The 17,141-nt window shown below is 38.8% G+C and overlaps 1 protein-coding gene across 1 annotated transcript in view; it reads left to right on the top strand.

The window, feature by feature from the left end:
• ofcc1 (orofacial cleft 1 candidate 1) overlaps positions 1–17,141 on the top strand; it is a 261,434-nt gene that overhangs the window by 141,334 nt on the left and 102,959 nt on the right. The window contains exons 18-20 of the mRNA XM_062021233.1: positions 5,398–5,655; positions 14,681–14,933; positions 15,345–15,508. Coding sequence (XP_061877217.1) covers positions 5,398–5,655; positions 14,681–14,933; positions 15,345–15,508 — 675 coding nt within the window. The remainder of the gene's footprint in view (positions 1–5,397; positions 5,656–14,680; positions 14,934–15,344; positions 15,509–17,141) is intronic.

Below are 17,141 nucleotides of genomic sequence, written 5' to 3' on the forward strand. Positions count from 1 at the left end.
TGGTGGCTTATTTTGTAGTCGTAATGAAAAAAAAAATGAAGAAAAAAAAACAAAACACAGAGTCTGTGTGATATTGCGTGGGGTTATTTGGCCACTGAGCAGGGTAATGGGATGCTAGTGTCGGATGTTATCCAAAACCACAAGAGTGTCCACAGCTCTGCCTGCATCCTCCAGTTTTTTGTGGCAGCTTTAGGGTACTTTGAATGCTGCCAGCATCTTTCAAACTACAGCAACGCTCACTCCAATCAGCAGATGTCCTGTTGTCATAATTCCGAATAGGCAGGCAGGTTCCCCTAAACCCGAGATCTTGTCAATTCCGTTGAGAGGCCAGTTAATCATTCAATCAATCAAACTAGGGCTGCAACAACTAATCGATTAAATCGATTAAAATAGATTATAAAAATAGCTGGCAATTAATTTAGTCATCGATTCGTTGGATCTATGCTGTGCACATGCGCAGAGGCTACTTTTTCTTTATTTTTTTTCTTTTATTTTTTTTATAAACCTTCATTTATAAACTGCAACATTTACAAACAGCTGAGAAACAATAATCAAAATAAGTATGGTGCCAGTATGCTGGGGTTTTTTTTCAATAAAATACTGGAAAGGATAGAAATGTAGTTTATCTCTTTTATCCGATTATTAATCGAAGTAAAAATCGACAGATTAATCGATTATCAAATTATTTGTTAGTTGCAGCCCTAAATTAAACAAAGTCTATTCATATAGCCCTAAATCACAAGTGTCTCAAAGGACTGCACAAGCCACAACGACATCCTTGGCTCAGATCCCACATCAGGGCAAGACAAAACTCAACCCAATGGGATACAATGAGAAACCTTGGAGGGGACCGCAGAAGTGGGGACCCCCACCCTTGGGCGACCGGTGCAATGGACGTCGAGTGGATCTAGTTAATAGTGTTAGAGTCCAGTCCATAGTGAGGCCAGCAGGGGATCATCTTGAGTGGAGACAAGTCAGCAGCGCAAAGACGTCCCCAACTAATGCACAGATGAGTGGTCCACCTCGGGTCCCGACTTTGAACAGCTAGCGCTCATCTGTGGTCACCTAATAACCTCTCCATGCAGGAGAAGGGGGCAGAGCAGAGAAGAGACGGCAGATCAACTGGTCTAAAAGGGGGGTCATTTTAAAGGCTAGTGTATACAAACTGAGGTAGCATCTCCAACTAGGGCATTCCAGAGTACTGGAACCCGAATATAAAACGCTCTATAGCCCGCATACTTTTATGAATCAATTTCAATGTTTAGATGTGGAGAGCAATGCAAAAAGGGGCAACAAGAACCAAAAGACCAAACACAGAAGCCAGCAGAAGATATAAGGGGGAGGAAAAGGGAGCGTCCGCCCTCGATGGGTGCCAGTGAGAAATCCCTAAATCACTGTTATAACTGCTATTTCCAACATTTTCATTTAAGTCTCCATATGACTGTTGTTATGTAAACCAAGCAAATTAACACCATGTCTGGTAGTTTTCAGCATCCATGCGCGTTTGTGTGGCGCCACAGGAGCAGATAGCGATCCCTTGCAGCAGTCTTTAGCATCCCTCAGCACCTCTGCCTCCTCTGCGACGCCCTTTGTTGGTGTGCTCAGCTATTCCCTTTCATATCCAGAGCACAGATGGAGACGAACTCGCAATATGTCAGAGTGGGCGAGTACACGCGTGACAAACCACATATACTGTAGCATATAGAAGGAGTCTGCATTGATTGATACATGTAAACACAAGCAGTACGACCTGACCTCCATTAGCTGGCGAGCATTAATTAAAGTGGGCTTAAAGTAGACAAGCTACGGATGCAGAGTCAGATATTTGATGGTAAGACTTTAGGCCTTTGCCTTTGGATATCCCAATGTCTCACCACGGCGTCCCAGAGCACGGTTGGAATTCACTTTGTAGTGTCTATCTAGGGAAAATGGTACAGTGCCTAAGGACAGAAAACAGAATCAATTGTGTTGCCCTACCCCTCCACCCAATAAATTAGTCTAGACTTGCATCTCACATTACTTTAATGGACTCCAAGCAAACGCACTGCATTTCCTCCCACCTTGCAAACAGCGCCGAAATATACAAAGACTGTCCACGTGCCACAAAAACAGATGATTTTTGTGAGCTTGGCGTTCTCTCTGAGGTGTTGAATTGTTTCAAGTTCCTCCGTGGATGCGCACATGGGCAGAGGGATTCATTGAGAAAACACTTAGCCAGCAATTTTGGGCTTTATACATATTAATAAGTTTCCAGCAAGCTAACATCTGTCATGAAAGTTGGCCACTGGTGAGTTAAGATAAAGTGCAAAAATGGAATAAATTCGCTGTGGATAAATAGAATTCATTCAAAGCCTTTTCAACTGCATTCATATATATATATATATATATATATATTATATATATATATATATATATTATATATATATATATATATATATATATATATATATATATATATATATACACTACCGTTCAAAAGTTTGGGGTCACCCAAACAATTTTGTGGAATAGCCTTCATTTCTAAGAAGAAGAATAGACTGTCGAGTTTCAGATGAAAGTTCTCTTTTTCTGGCCATTTTGAGCGTTTAATTGACCCCACAAATGTGATGCTCCAGAAACTCAATCTGCTCAAAGGAAGGTCAGTTTTGTAGCTTCTGTAACGAGCTAAACTGTTTTCAGATGTGTGAACATGATTGCACAAGGGTTTTCTAATCATCAATTAGCCTTCTGAGCCAATGAGCAAACACATTGTACCATTAGAACACTGGAGTGATAGTTGCTGGAAATGGGCCTCTATACACCTATGTAGATATTGCACCAAAAACCAGACATTTGCAGCTAGAATAGTCATTCACCACATTAGCAATGTATAGAGTGTATTTCTTTAAAATTAAGACTAGTTTAAAGTTATCTTCATTGAAATGTACAGTGATTTTCCTTAAAAAATAAGGACATTTCAATGTGATCCCAAACTTTTGAACGGCAGTGTATATATATATATATATATATATGTCCAACGACATCAACAAAATAATGACCTCCGATAAATGACTTCCACTTTATTAAATGTTGGTTCAAACTCCTATCAAGGTGACACTCTTTACGACCGTGATTCTTAACCATTGGGCCGGGGCCCATTGTCGGGCCGTGAGCTTCACCTAGAGGCCCACAAAAATGTTTCTCAGCTGTGGTCCATATGGTTTGCAGCAGTACTCAGTTGTAATACACGTTTCCACCACTTGTGGCAGTAATTACAATATCAAACAAACAGAAGAAGTCTGGAGCTAAAATCCAAAAGAAGTTTCTTGAACACAAAAAATATGACTAAAGTGGTGAAGCTGTATTTTCATTTGCACTTTAATTGTATTGACAGTTTATTTAGGAATCATAAAAATTACAAACTATTATTAAATTTAGTTATAATGCATTAATTTTGTATTATTATTATTATTATTATTATTATCTTTTATTTAATTAATCAATTTATATTTATTTTAGCACTGTAATTATTGTATAATATTAAAATCAAGAGTAAGATTACTAATTTGGTGTTAATATTCGAGTAGACCACTGGCTCCTCTGTAGTCATACTTGCCAACCTTGAGACCTCCAATATCGGGAGGTGGGGGGTTGGTGGGGGCGTGGTTGGGGGCGTGGTTATTTACCGCTAGAATTCACCAACTCGAGTATTTCATATATATTTCATATATATATATATATATATATACATATATATATATATATATATGAAATACTTGACTTTCAGTGAATTCTAGCTATATACATATATTTATTTTATTTACATAAAAGGAATACTTGAATTATCTATCCATTAGATGGCAGTATTGTCCTGTTTAATTTCTCTGTTCATGACTGAGAATCATTTCGGCCACCGTGTTCAATGGAGAAGTCTGTTCTACATATTTACAGGCAACATACACCTTCCCCTTCGAACTGTCCTGGATGAACTGAAATTCTTGTTTCCATTCGTTTTGGAACTTGCAAGCGTATTTATATTGTGGGAAAGCGGACGTGAGAATAGGCTGTCCCCACTCAGTCTCAGGTCCGCATTGAGCTGGAGGGGGCGTGGCCTCCAGCTCCGGCTGAATACCGGGAGTTTGTCGGGAGAAAATCTCTGCCGGGAGGTTGTCGGGAGAGGCGCTGAATAACTGGATTCTCCCGCTAAAAACGGGAGGGTTGGCAAGTATGTCTGTAGTAGAAAATGTGGGCCCTGAAGTCATAAGGGTTGGAAAACCCTGGCCGAGAGGGCTGCTAAAAAAATAACTGGTTCTCAGCTGTGGTGTGCATGGGCCGCAGTGGTAGTCAGTTGTAATACACTTTTCCACCACTTGCGGCAGTAATGACAACACCAAACAAACAGAAGAAGTCTGGAGCTAAAGTAATAGAGACATTTCCTAACCACAAAAAAAAAAGACTAAAGTGGTGAAGCTGTATTTTTATTTGCATTATAATACTAATGACAGTTTTAGTTAAAAAAACATATATATTATAAAGTATTTATCATTACATTTAGATTGAATTTATCTGTATTATATGTACTTTATTTTATTTGTATTTAATACATTTAGATATATATATGTATTTATTTATTTTAGCACTTTACTTATTCGATAAGATCAACATTATGAGTAAGATTTAGGGTTTTTTATTTGAGTGGGTTCCGGGCGTCTCTGTAGTGGAAAAAATTGGCCCTGAGGTCAAAAAGGTTAAGAAACCTCGTTTTACACTTTAATGTGCAGCTTGCATTATAGTTTCTAACAACACGGTCAATTACCATGTTGCTTTTGTTATGTGGAGGTCCCCAATGACTCGTCGTCGGCGGTCACTCGAACGAGTATGACGATCCTCCTGGTAGGGGTGTATCCCTTTATGGAGGATGCCTGTGCATGACTTTGTTTTACCTGGGGAGACTGGTGCACAGACAGTCACCACACGATCCTTGACATAATCAGGTCAGGGTCCAGTGTCATGGAGTCCAAGACGAGTGGGGACCGTTTTCTGCTGCAGCCTTCATCCGCCATCGCAGCCGTTGTGATAGTTCTTAAATCTACCGTCTTCTGCCTGCTCCGACGTTGAGGTCTTCACCGTATCCCTGAATAGGGTGCAGTCAGGTACTAGGCCTTTGCCAAGGGCCAACTGGGGTAAAAGTAGTAAAGGGGTTAACCTCCTAGTGCACCAAGACCCCATAGAGGAGCCTCCACTGCCGGATGCACTTTAACATCATGCCCAGGACACAAATGAATACTTTGCCTTGGACCCCCCTGATGACCAAATACGCCCCTTGCCCTGCACCTTATTAGTGCAGATTTGCCCTGCTCGCATGCAACCTAATTATGCCCTGTGTAAGTTATTTCATCGTTAATTGTCTTAAAACAGATCTCCTCAAATTGGACCGGGTCCCTCTCAGCTATCCGATCCAGCCCACTTGGCCCTCCGCATGCTGCCGTCCGAGCTGGGCCTACCGTTACCCCGGCAACATCATCAACAACAACAAATGCGTGGTAGCTGGCGGGGCTCTGTTTGGCAGCTCGGCCTCATTATGCTGCTGCTGGCTTTGATGTGGTTTGTGAGGCTCTACCTGCATTACTGCAGCCAGTGGCTCTACCTGCAGGCCATAGCAGTTCCTGTCAACAAGTGAGTTGGCTTCCTTTGATACACACACACACACACACACACACACACACACACACACACACACACACACACACACACACACACACACACACACACACACACACACACACACACACACACACACACACACACACACACACACAATGTAAGGATGGGGAGGGGATAGCAGAGATATGAGACAACATATCTATATATTTTGTAGCACTTTCTGCTGCATCCTGGTGAACCAACACATACAGTACAGTAGGAATATTGCTGAACAAGACATATTGCACCTTTGTACCACATTCCAACAAACACTGTAAACATGAAGATCATATTTGGAACCCCTTGTCAACAATATTTGAAAACCCTTTATGGGGGAATTTCTTAATTTCATTGTGAATAATATTTGGGAAGAATGTATTGTCTTTTTGCAGTGGGGAATGCAGCATTGTGGTACAACAGGTTTTAAAAATAGCATCTGGGTATCGAAGGTGCTGATTTATGACATACAGTCACGATCAAAAGTGTACATACACTTGTAAAGAACATAATGTCATGGCTGTCTTGAGTTTCCAAACATTTCTACAACGTTTATTTTTTGGTGATAGAGTGATTGGTGCACATACTTGTTGGTCACAAAAAACATTCATGAAATTTGGTTATTTTATTAATTTATTATGGGTCTACTGAAAATGTGACCAAATCCACAGGACAATGACCGAAAAAAACACATGTCAAAAGTGGTAAAGGAATGGCTAAATCAGGCAAGAATTAAGGTTTTAGAATCGCCTTCCCAAAGTCCTGACTTAAACGTGTGGACAATGCTGAAGAAACAAGTCCATGTCAGAAAACCAACAAATTTAGCTGAACTGCACCAATTTTGTCAAGAGGAGTGGTCAAAAATTCAAGCAGAATCTTGCCAGAAGCTTGTGGATGGCTACCAAAAGCGCCTTATTGCAGTGAAACTTGCTAAGGGACATGTAAGCAAATATTAACATTGCTGTATGTATACTTTTGACCCAGCAGATTTGGTCACATTTTCAGTAGACCCATAATAAATACATAAAATAACCAAACTTCATGAATGTTTTTTGTGACCAACAAGTATGTGCTCCAATCACTCTATCACACAAAAATAAGAGTTGTAGAAATGATTGGAAACTCAAGACAGCCATGACATTATGTTCTTTACAAGTGTATGTAAACTTTTGATCCCCACCTTCTAACATCCTAGTCACGTCTGTTGTGTCCTTGGGCAAGACACTTCACCCTTGCTCCTGATGGCTGCTGGTTAGCGCCTTGCATGGCAGCTCCCGCCATCAGTGTGTGAATGTGTGTGTGAATGGGTGAATGTGGAAATACTGTCAAAGCGCTTTGAGTACCTTGAAGGTAGAAAAGCGCTATACAAGTATAACCCATTTATCATTATTTATGACTGTACATGCATAACGGCATGTTTGTGTTAATACTGGCATTTTTCAACTTTTACCTTTATTTTTCAGTATAATTCCATTGCTCAATTACAAAATCCCAACATAGGAAAGAGCTGTGTATCTATGAAATATGTTGTGCTGTCTTGAATCAGGAATGATCCAACTCGGCAGAGACCAGGGGCCGTATTTATCGAGCGTCTTAGAGTGCCATTTTACACTTAAGTCCTGAGAATTTGCGAAATTTAGTCCTACTCTCAAACTTAAGAATAAAAGCTATTTATCAACTTTCTTAAGTCTAAGAATCACTCTTACTCTCCACGATATTTAAGAGACCTTCGGAGGTGTCCTAAGTGGTTAGGAGTTGCCAGCAGGGGATGGCACTGAGGCAAGAGAGACGTGCGCGAACGTTCAGGGAGCGGAAGGATGTCCTGGCTTTGTTTGATGACGAGCAGCTGATCAAACCGTATCGTTTAGACCAGTGGTTCTCAACTTTTTTTCAGTGATGTACCCCCTGTGAACATTTTTTTAATTCAAGTACCCCCTAATCATAACAAAGCATTTTTGGTTGAAAACAAGAGATAGAGAAGTAAAATACAGCACTATGTCATCTGTTTCTGATTTATTAAATTGTATAACAGTGCAAAATATTGCTCATTTGTTGTGGTCTGTCTTTCTTGAACTATTTGGAAAAAAAGATATACAAATAACTAAAAACTTGTTGAAAAATAAACAAGTGATTCAATTATAAATAAAGATTTCTACACATAGAAGTAATCTTCAACTTAAAGTGCCCTCTTTGGGGATTGTAATAGAGATCCATCTGGATACATGAACTTAATTCTAAACATTTCTTCACAAAAAAAGACATCTTTAACATCAATATTTATGGAACATGTCCACAAAAAATCTAGCTGTCAACACTGAATATTGCATTGTTGCATTTCTTTTCACAGTTCTTTTTGACAGACATTTAAAAAAAATCTCACGTACCCCTTGGCATACCTTCAAGTACCCCCAGGGGTACGCGCACCCCCATTTGAGAATCACTGGTTTAAACAGAGCGGGTATTAGTTTTATATATACTGTATATATATATTATATATATTATTATATATAGAGCCACCCACACCAGTTTCAAATTAGTTGCCTAATTAATTAATTGGAAAGAAAAGGAAACATTTATTTTTTGATTCATTGCCAATATTGTTTGTTTGTTTTGTATTAGTTTGTAGTTTGTCCACTTAAATATTTCTAAGATATTTCTTTATTCTTAGACAAGGGATTCCCTTCCGTGATTGGTCATTTCTATGGACACAGAAATGACGTCACCTAAAATTCCGTTTACGGCACATATTAATGTCGTAATCCAGCTCTGTGTGACATTTAAGATTAAGTCCTACACTTCGCTGAAAGTGTGAGTAAGACGCTTGATAACTAACTTTTAAGTGCAGCTTTCAGCGAATAATTTCTTTACTCATAAGTCAACTCTTAGCAGACTTCTTGGGAGTAATTCTAAGAAGCTTGATAAATACAGCCCCTGAACTCATTCTTCTATTTGCATCCCAATTCTGATGCCAAAAAAGGAAGAAAAAAAAAAATGATGTCGCCAACAATACAAATTTTATTATAGCATCCCTTTAAGGTAGAAATTAAGATATGGGGTTTTGTTTTTGGATGTTGTAGTATATTATCCATATATAGCAGGGCTATTCAACTCGCGGCCCAGGAGCTAAATCAAGCCTGGGAATTATATCATACCTCCCCACACCCTCTGTTCAAAACTTTGGAGACAAACGAGTGTTCTCGTTGTTTAGAGGAACTTGGCCCTTGCATTGACTGGGGTCTAAACTTGTGATTTACATAACTGAGGCGTTCCTCAAGGCACTCCTATAAGTCCTGTCCTGTTTGGCAGTTTTTTTCCCAAATGTGATTTATATAAGTAAGCAATTAGCTGTCATTTGTTCAACTTATTTAGTTATGCTAGTGGTGTTCCTCAAGGTTCCATTTTAGGTTCTCTCTTTGTCACCACTATTTAACTGGTGGCTCGCGAGTTCAGTTAAAATAACTCAAATGTTTGCATCAGATTAGTAAAACCACTAGAGTCCTTATTAACGGCAGAGTGCTCCTGTCACTCCGTTTCCTGGATTTCTGGAAATGTGGCCACCAGATCATTTTAATTTAGTTTGACTCTTATTATTGCATTACTGTGAATAGTTAAGGCATTTAAACATAGGCGGGAGTTGTATATCTATGAACAATTTGGTGTTGATTGGAATTTGGCAGAGGACTTCACATTTGAATCCAACTTCTGACAATAAAAAAAGCAAAACTGAAAATGATGTTTCCAAAAATGCAAATGTTCAGATATTGCTCCATCTCAAATTGCTTATTGTCAAACTGCACTATTTGATTCGTCTTAAATGTTGCATAGCGACAGACTTTGGCCATTTAATGGTACTTTTCTTTGGCCTGCTAAATGTATAGTTTTGATCCTGGCAAAAAAGGTACTATTGTGTTATCACCTAGCACACTTTACACACCCAGCAAACCAGTGGCGTGCGGTGAGGTTAATGTCTGGTGAGGCACTGCATCATCACAGTCAGATTTACAAACATATGAACCTTAAATAGTATCTTATTCACCATGTGATTGGCTGCAGTTAACGGGTTATGTTTAAAAGCTCATACCAGCATTCTTTACACAACTGTAGCACACAAAAAAGCACATTTAATAAAAAAACATTATTATGGTCTTACCTTTCTTGCTGGACATCCACACAGCCAGCCTTTGCGTGTGTACCACGCCATTTGAAAAGAACGGGTCTTCTGTCCCGAAGTCAAAAGCAAACCTTTTAGCTCCGGCGTTGGTCTACCTTTAATTATTACCTCCTGCTTCGATTAAAAGTCCAGTTTAGAAAACGGTTTTATTTTACTTATTTAATCCTCCATGTTTTTAATAAAAGTCCAGGCGAGAGGAAATAAACAATAGCTGCACTAATTGACTTGCAAACTTTTTTTTTTTTTTTTTTCTTCTGCGGCGAGGAATGATCTCTGGGATCACTACTGCCCTCTACCACCAGGAGGCTGGATTACTGCGAGCCTCAGACAGTACGTCTTTTGCAGCAGTTTTATGAATGCTCAGCACAAGAAATACGCTACACACATACAGTTTTTGACAAAATACACTGTACATTATATACCTCAGCTAACTAAACTATGGAAATGTATAATATAATTCATATAGCAATACGGTCTCACTGCACAGCAGGCCAGCAGTTAGCCGAGTCATTGTGCACAATCCATGTTGAGGCACAAATCAGTGACGTGCCTCAACTGGCTGCTGATCACCGCACCGTCTCTTCTCAGTATTTGAACGGCAAATGTGAAAATACAAATAAAAATAATCTAAAACTGGTGAAGTTAAATGGAAAATAACTTTAGTATAATCACTGGATACATATAACAATGTAATTATTTTTTTTTTTCTTTTTACTTTTTTTTTCTTTCCATGATGGCAGGTTAGGCCCCGCCTCCCCTGCCTCTAGTGACTGCATGCCACTGCAGCAAACAGTGACACTTCTTTAAACCTTCAAAACTTCTCAGTCTTGAAAATCCCACAAATATAAAACATAGCCCAAAGCATTCACATCAAATAGGGATCAAAAGTTCATTTTTTTGTCGGAAAAAAACCCTATGCTAAATCTGTAAATTTAAATTGCATGAATTATATTGTTTGGGACACTTTCAGAGTACAAACCCTGCCTTAAAAAGATAATAAAGATATAATCTGCATTGTGCAGGACTGATGACACTGAAGGACGTCATCAGCAGCATCACTGGACTGAATCAGGAACACTTTGGGACTTTTAGAGCACGTTAAGTGGGACTTAATGAGCACCCATTTGCATCCAACTTCTGACTGCAAAAAAGCAAAACAGAAAATGATGTCACCAAAATAGCAAATGTTCAGTTATTGCTCCAAGTCTAACTACATTTATTTTTGTCATAAATGTTATATACTGTACCTTCACACTTGGGCCAATCAATGGTACTTTTGTTTGGTTATGTTTTGTTTTGATCCAGGCAAAAAGTTACCATTGAGTTATCGCCTAGAACACTTTACACACACAGTGTCACTTCCGTCGACCTTCAAAATTTCCCACAAATATAAAACGTAGCCCAAAGCATTCACATCAAAAAGGCATCAAAAGTTCACATTCATGTCAAATGAACCTTTATACAAAATCTGTGAGTTTAAAATGCATAATTTATAATACCTGAGACACCTTCTCAATACAAACACTGCCTTAAAAAATATTATATATAACAGGGATTTGGTGTCAAAAGAAGAATACTGCAACACAAGCTATTGTTTTGCTTCACATAAAACAGGAAAGTATGTCGTCAGCGGGATCAATGCACAGAATCAGGTATGCATTGGACTTAATGAGCACCCATTTGCATCCAACTTCTGACACCAAAAAAGCAAAACAGACAATTTTGTCGCCAGGATTACATATTTTCCGTAAATGCTCCAACATAAAACAATCTTCAAAATTATTCTTGCCAAACTACAGTTATATTTGTCATATACAGCTTCACACATGGGTCAATTAACTGTGCTTTTTTTGTAGTATTGTTTTGATCCAGGCAAGGTCAGTTACCATTGGGTCAAAAACCTCTATACAGATTATGTGAGTTTAAAATGCATCATTTATTATGCTTGGGACACCTTCAAAATACAACCCCTGCCAGAAAAATATATATAATAGAGACTTGGCATCAAAACAATGATACTACAATAAAATATATTGTTTTGCTTGAAAAGCAAATGGATTTTTACAGCAAGTCCGACTGGACTTAATGGGTATTCCATTTGCATTCAACTTCAGACTCCAAAAAAAGCAAAACCGAAAATGATGTAGTCCAAATGGCTAATTATCAGTTATTGTTCTAACACAAAACATTTAAATAATGTCTACAAAATGTTTATTGTCAAACTACACAGTTATATTTGTCATATATGATCTATAGCTTGACACTTGGGCCAATGAATGGCACTTTTGTTTTGGTCTTACAATGCATTGTTTTGATCCAGACAATTGTGTTAAGAACCTCTATACGAAATCTGTGAGTTCAAAATGGCATAATTTATAATGCTTGGGACACTTTCAAAATACAAACCCTGCCTTAAAAAGATTATAAAAGATAGAACCTGCAGTATTTTTGCTTCACATAAAACACTAAAGGACGTCATCAGCAGGATTAATGGACAGGATCAGGAACACGTTGGGACTTTTGAAGCAAGTTAGGTGCGACTTAATGAGCATAAAGAGGACTGGCTTTGCCTCCTCCTGACTGTTGGGAAGATTAAGGAGCTCATGAGGCTTGCTGTAAATGCAGCTTCCAGAAGGGTGAACTTTATAGCAGGTAAAAAAAAACAGTTTTATAGCATGAGAGGGAATCCATTTTCTTCTTACATTAAACACAAATAATATGATATAATACAAGAGTTCATAACCTTTTTGACCTCGGGGCCCAACTTTTCCACTGTAGAGTTCTCCGGGCCCCACTCAAATATTAACACTGAATTAGTAATCTTACTCTTGATTTTAGTCATATTCAACAATTATATATAACATACTTACAGTTTAACATGATACACCTTATCAAATGATATGAAAGTATGTGTTAAACACAAACAATATTATCAAGGTTTAGGTCAGGCTGATTACAAAAATAAATACTAATAAAATGTTCTACAAAAGAAGGGACTAGTTTTGATAGATACCAATATCTATCAACAGATACCAAAATTATTTAGATACTTTTCGGTACTTTTCTAAATAAAGGGGATCACAAACAATTGCATTATTGTCTTTATTTTAAGAAAAAATCTTAGGGTACATTAAACATATGTTTCTTATTGCAAGTGTGTCCTTAAATAAAATAGTGAACATACTAGACAACTTGTCTTTTAGTAGTAAGTAAGCAAACAAAGGCTCCTAATTTAGCTGCTGACATATGCAGTAACATATTGTGTCATTTATCATTCTATTATGTTGTCAACATTATTAAGGACAAGTGGTAGAAAATTAATTTACTGTTAATATCTGCTTACTTTCTCTTTTTACCTGTTCTATCTACACTTCTGTTAAAATGTAATAATCACTTATTCTTCTGTTGTTTGATACTTTACATTAGTTTTGGATGATACCACATATTTGGGTATCAATCGGATAGCAAGTAGTTACAGAATCATACATTGGTCATATTCAAGGTCCTCATGGGTCCAGGCACATATTTCCTGAGTTTATAAACATAATATACATTTTAAAAAAAACGAAAGTGTCATGATCTGTGATCCAGATCATGTTTTGGGTTTTCTGTTTGTTTTGGACTCCTTTAGTTCCTGTTTGTGCACCCCCTGAGTTTAGTCACCATGGTTACTTATGATTTTCACCTGCCTCTGTTGTTCGGGACACTCACCTGGCTCTAATCAAGAGACACTATTTAAGCGTGCCTTTGCCAGTCAGTCAGCTTGGCGTCATTGTTCGGTTCATGTCTGATTCCAAGTTTATGCCAAGTGTTCGCTTCATGCCTTGTATACGTAATTTTTTGTTTGTTCATGCCACAGGTAGTAAGTTTTCCTTGTTATAGTTTATGCTAAGTGTTAGTTTAGCTCCAAGTGCGATCAGCGCGTTGTGACTTTGCCTTGTTTTCCGTTTTTTTGTAGTACTTTGAGTTTTGAGAAGATTAATATATATGTTCCTACCTGCAAGCCCTGTCCGGAATAGTCCGTTTGCATCCCGGGAGAACAAACCTCGCAGTAAGCTGCAAAAACCCCGCCGTGACAGAAAGAAGACGTTGTGATGCCAAAAAATATTGACTTAATCATAGTGGTATCGACTAGATACGCTACTGTACTTGGTATCATTACAGTGGATGTTATGTGTCGATCCACCAATGGCGTTTGTTTACATTTTGACGCCGGTGAGCTACAGTGTGTAGTGAAGCATGTTTATTTATTCCTCGTCCTGCACGGATGATACTTGTAAGAAACATACTTTATTTGTCGCCATGGAGGCAAGGATTAGTGATTTAGAAGTAGCTAAAACACTGCCGACTGAGGCTGGACTTGTGATTGTGCACTGCCGAACATGCTCGTCTGCTCGTGAACCAGCAACGACGTGACGACGACGAGGGTGCGGGGGGTGATAAAAAAATTATAAATTATAATAATAAATACTACTAATATATGTTACCTAAACAAACTATAATTACAATTTAATTGAACATTTAAATATTGTTTCATCACTTTAGTCATAATTTTGGCGCTAAAGAAACAGCTCTTTGACTTTAGCTCCAGGCTTCTTCTGTTTGTTTGAGATTGTCATTACTGCCATAAGTGGTGAACACGTGTATTACAACTGAATACTGCTGCGGCCCATATGCCACATTTCAAAAGCAGATATTTTTTGGGCGGCCCTCTAGGGGGCGCTTGTGGCCCAACAATGATATACGAAGCATTGATATAATGTGAATGGATGTCCCCAAAGCAGCATCACATCACCATATTGACACATGCACATAATTCCCCGCCACCAGATTCCAGTTCCACGCACACACGGTGGACCTTGTGTACCAGAGTTCTCTGCTCCACACCCGCGAGGAGCTGGCGATGGTGGTGGTGGGTCCCCTGACCTTGAACGCAGTAACGTTCCTGCTGGTTCTGATCAGATGGGGCTGTCAACAGATATTTGGCTCACTCCCTTCCTTCACGTCAAAGTTTATCATGGCTCAGGGAGTGTGGACAGTCCTGCACCCCCTGGCAGTCCTTGCAGTGGACGCCGTCCTTGGGGTAAGTCACTTTAAAATAACTTGGACACTTGTGCACTTTAAATAGGAGTTCACTTTATCTTGGCAAAGTGACTTTAGATTACAAAAAAAAATGAGGAGGGGAGAGAGGATGAGAGAGAAAAAGTGCAAGGTTAGTTGGGTGTCCTTTTATTGGTCACAGGGACATAGTGTGTTCTGTTCATAAAGTATTAGCCTGTGTCAAAATACTGCATACATTTTGTGTACACCTTTTGTTTGTATCATAAAATCATAGATCCAATATAAATCAGTATTTGCAAACAGTTTTTTTATTTAAAAAACATGAATACACTTAACATACAGTATAATTATGCTACCAGCCAGGTCACACATTGCTGTGGGGCGGCAATCCTTACACCTTGAAGTTAATATACCCAAATAATTGTCTTTGCAGCATCTCGTTTACAGCCCAGATAGACCAGTGGGGGACGCCGCCAAACTTTACTGGCACTTCCGCCGAGTGGACCAATCGGGTGCAGCCGGGGTGATCATCACCCTCTTCCTTTATGCTGTCATTTTCCTCCTGTCCGTCACCATCCTCTGCATTTACCTGCTCAGGTGAGACTGCTAAAGATCTCATGCTGTATTTAAATGCCAACTATTTCAGCTCCATCTTATGCATCTTAAGTATGACAGCTCAAATTGTGCGAGTAATAAAAGTCATGGCTATCTCTAAACAGAAGCGTCAGGGAGGGACAGTCTGACAATGAATATGAATACCCTTCCCGCAACACACTGCCCTTCCCCAGCACACTATACTTAAACATCCATTCAGAAATAACTCTGTCTTCCACCCCCGCAGGCTTAAACGTCAAGTCTCAACGGCAAAAAAAAAATATTGGAAGATTGAAATAATTTCACAAACAAGTGTTAGAAAGTGTTTTGAAGTAGTCAACATATAACCTATTTCAGTGTTTTTCAACCATACAGTCTGGTGTGTCGTGGGATATAATCTAATTTCACCAGTGGCGTGCGGTGAGGTTAATGTCTGGTGAGGCACTGCATCATCACAGTCAGATTTACAAACATATGAACCCTAAATAGTATCTTATTCACCATGTGATTGGCAGCAGTTAACGGGTTATGTTTAAAAGCTCATACCAGCATTCTTTAAACAACTGTAGCACACAAAAAAGCACATTTAATAAAAAAAACATTATTATGGTCTTACCTTTCTTGCTGGACATCCACACAGCCAGCCTTTGCGTGTGTACCACGCTGTTTGAAAAGAACGGGTCTTCTGTCCCGAAGTCAAAAGCAAACCTTTTAGCTCCGGCGTTGGTCTACCTTTAATTATTACCTCCTGTTTCGATTGAAAGTCCAGTTTAGAAAACTGTTTTATTTTACATATGTAATCCTCCATGTTTTTAATAAAAGTCCAGGCAAGAGGAAATAAACAATCGCTTGCAAACTTTTTATTTATTTTTTATATTTTTCTTCTGCGGCCGAGGAATGATCTGTGGGATCACTACCGCCCTCTACCACCAGGAGGCCGGATTACTGCGAGCCTCAACCAGTTCGTCTTTTGCAGCAGATTTATGAATGCTCAGCACAAGAAATACGTTACACACATACAGTTTTTGACAAAATACACTGTACATTATATACCTCAGCATAGTTTAGTTAGCTGATATAATTCATATAGCAATACAGTCTCACTGCACAGCAGCTCAGCAGTTAGCAGAGTCATTGTGCACAATCCATGTTGAGGCACAGATCAGTGACGTGCCTCAACTGGCTGCTGATCACCGCACCGTCTCTTCTCAGTATTTGAACGGCAAATGTGAAAATAAAAATAATCTAAAACTGGTGAAGTTAAATAGAAAATAACTTTAGTATAATCACTGGATACATATAACAATTTAATTTAATTTTTTTTCTTTTTACATTTTTTTTCTTTCCATGATGGCAGGTGAGGCCCCGCCGCCCCTGCCTCTAGTGACTGCACGCCACTGAATTTCACCTATTTGGGTTAAAAATATTTTTTGCAAACCAGTAATTATAGTCTGCAAATTATGTGTTGTTGTTGAGTGTCGGTGCTGTCTAGAGCTCGGCAGAGTAACCGTGTAATACTCTTCCATACCAGTAGGTGGCAGTCGGTAGCTAATTGCTTTGTAGATGTCGAAAACAGCGGGAGGCAGCGTGCAGGTAGAAAGGTATCTAATGCTTAAACCAAAAATAAACAAAAGGT

The sequence above is a fragment of the Entelurus aequoreus genome, linkage group LG15 (genome assembly GCF_033978785.1).
Source record: "Entelurus aequoreus isolate RoL-2023_Sb linkage group LG15, RoL_Eaeq_v1.1, whole genome shotgun sequence".
NCBI classification, from domain to species: Eukaryota; Metazoa; Chordata; class Actinopteri; order Syngnathiformes; family Syngnathidae; genus Entelurus; species Entelurus aequoreus.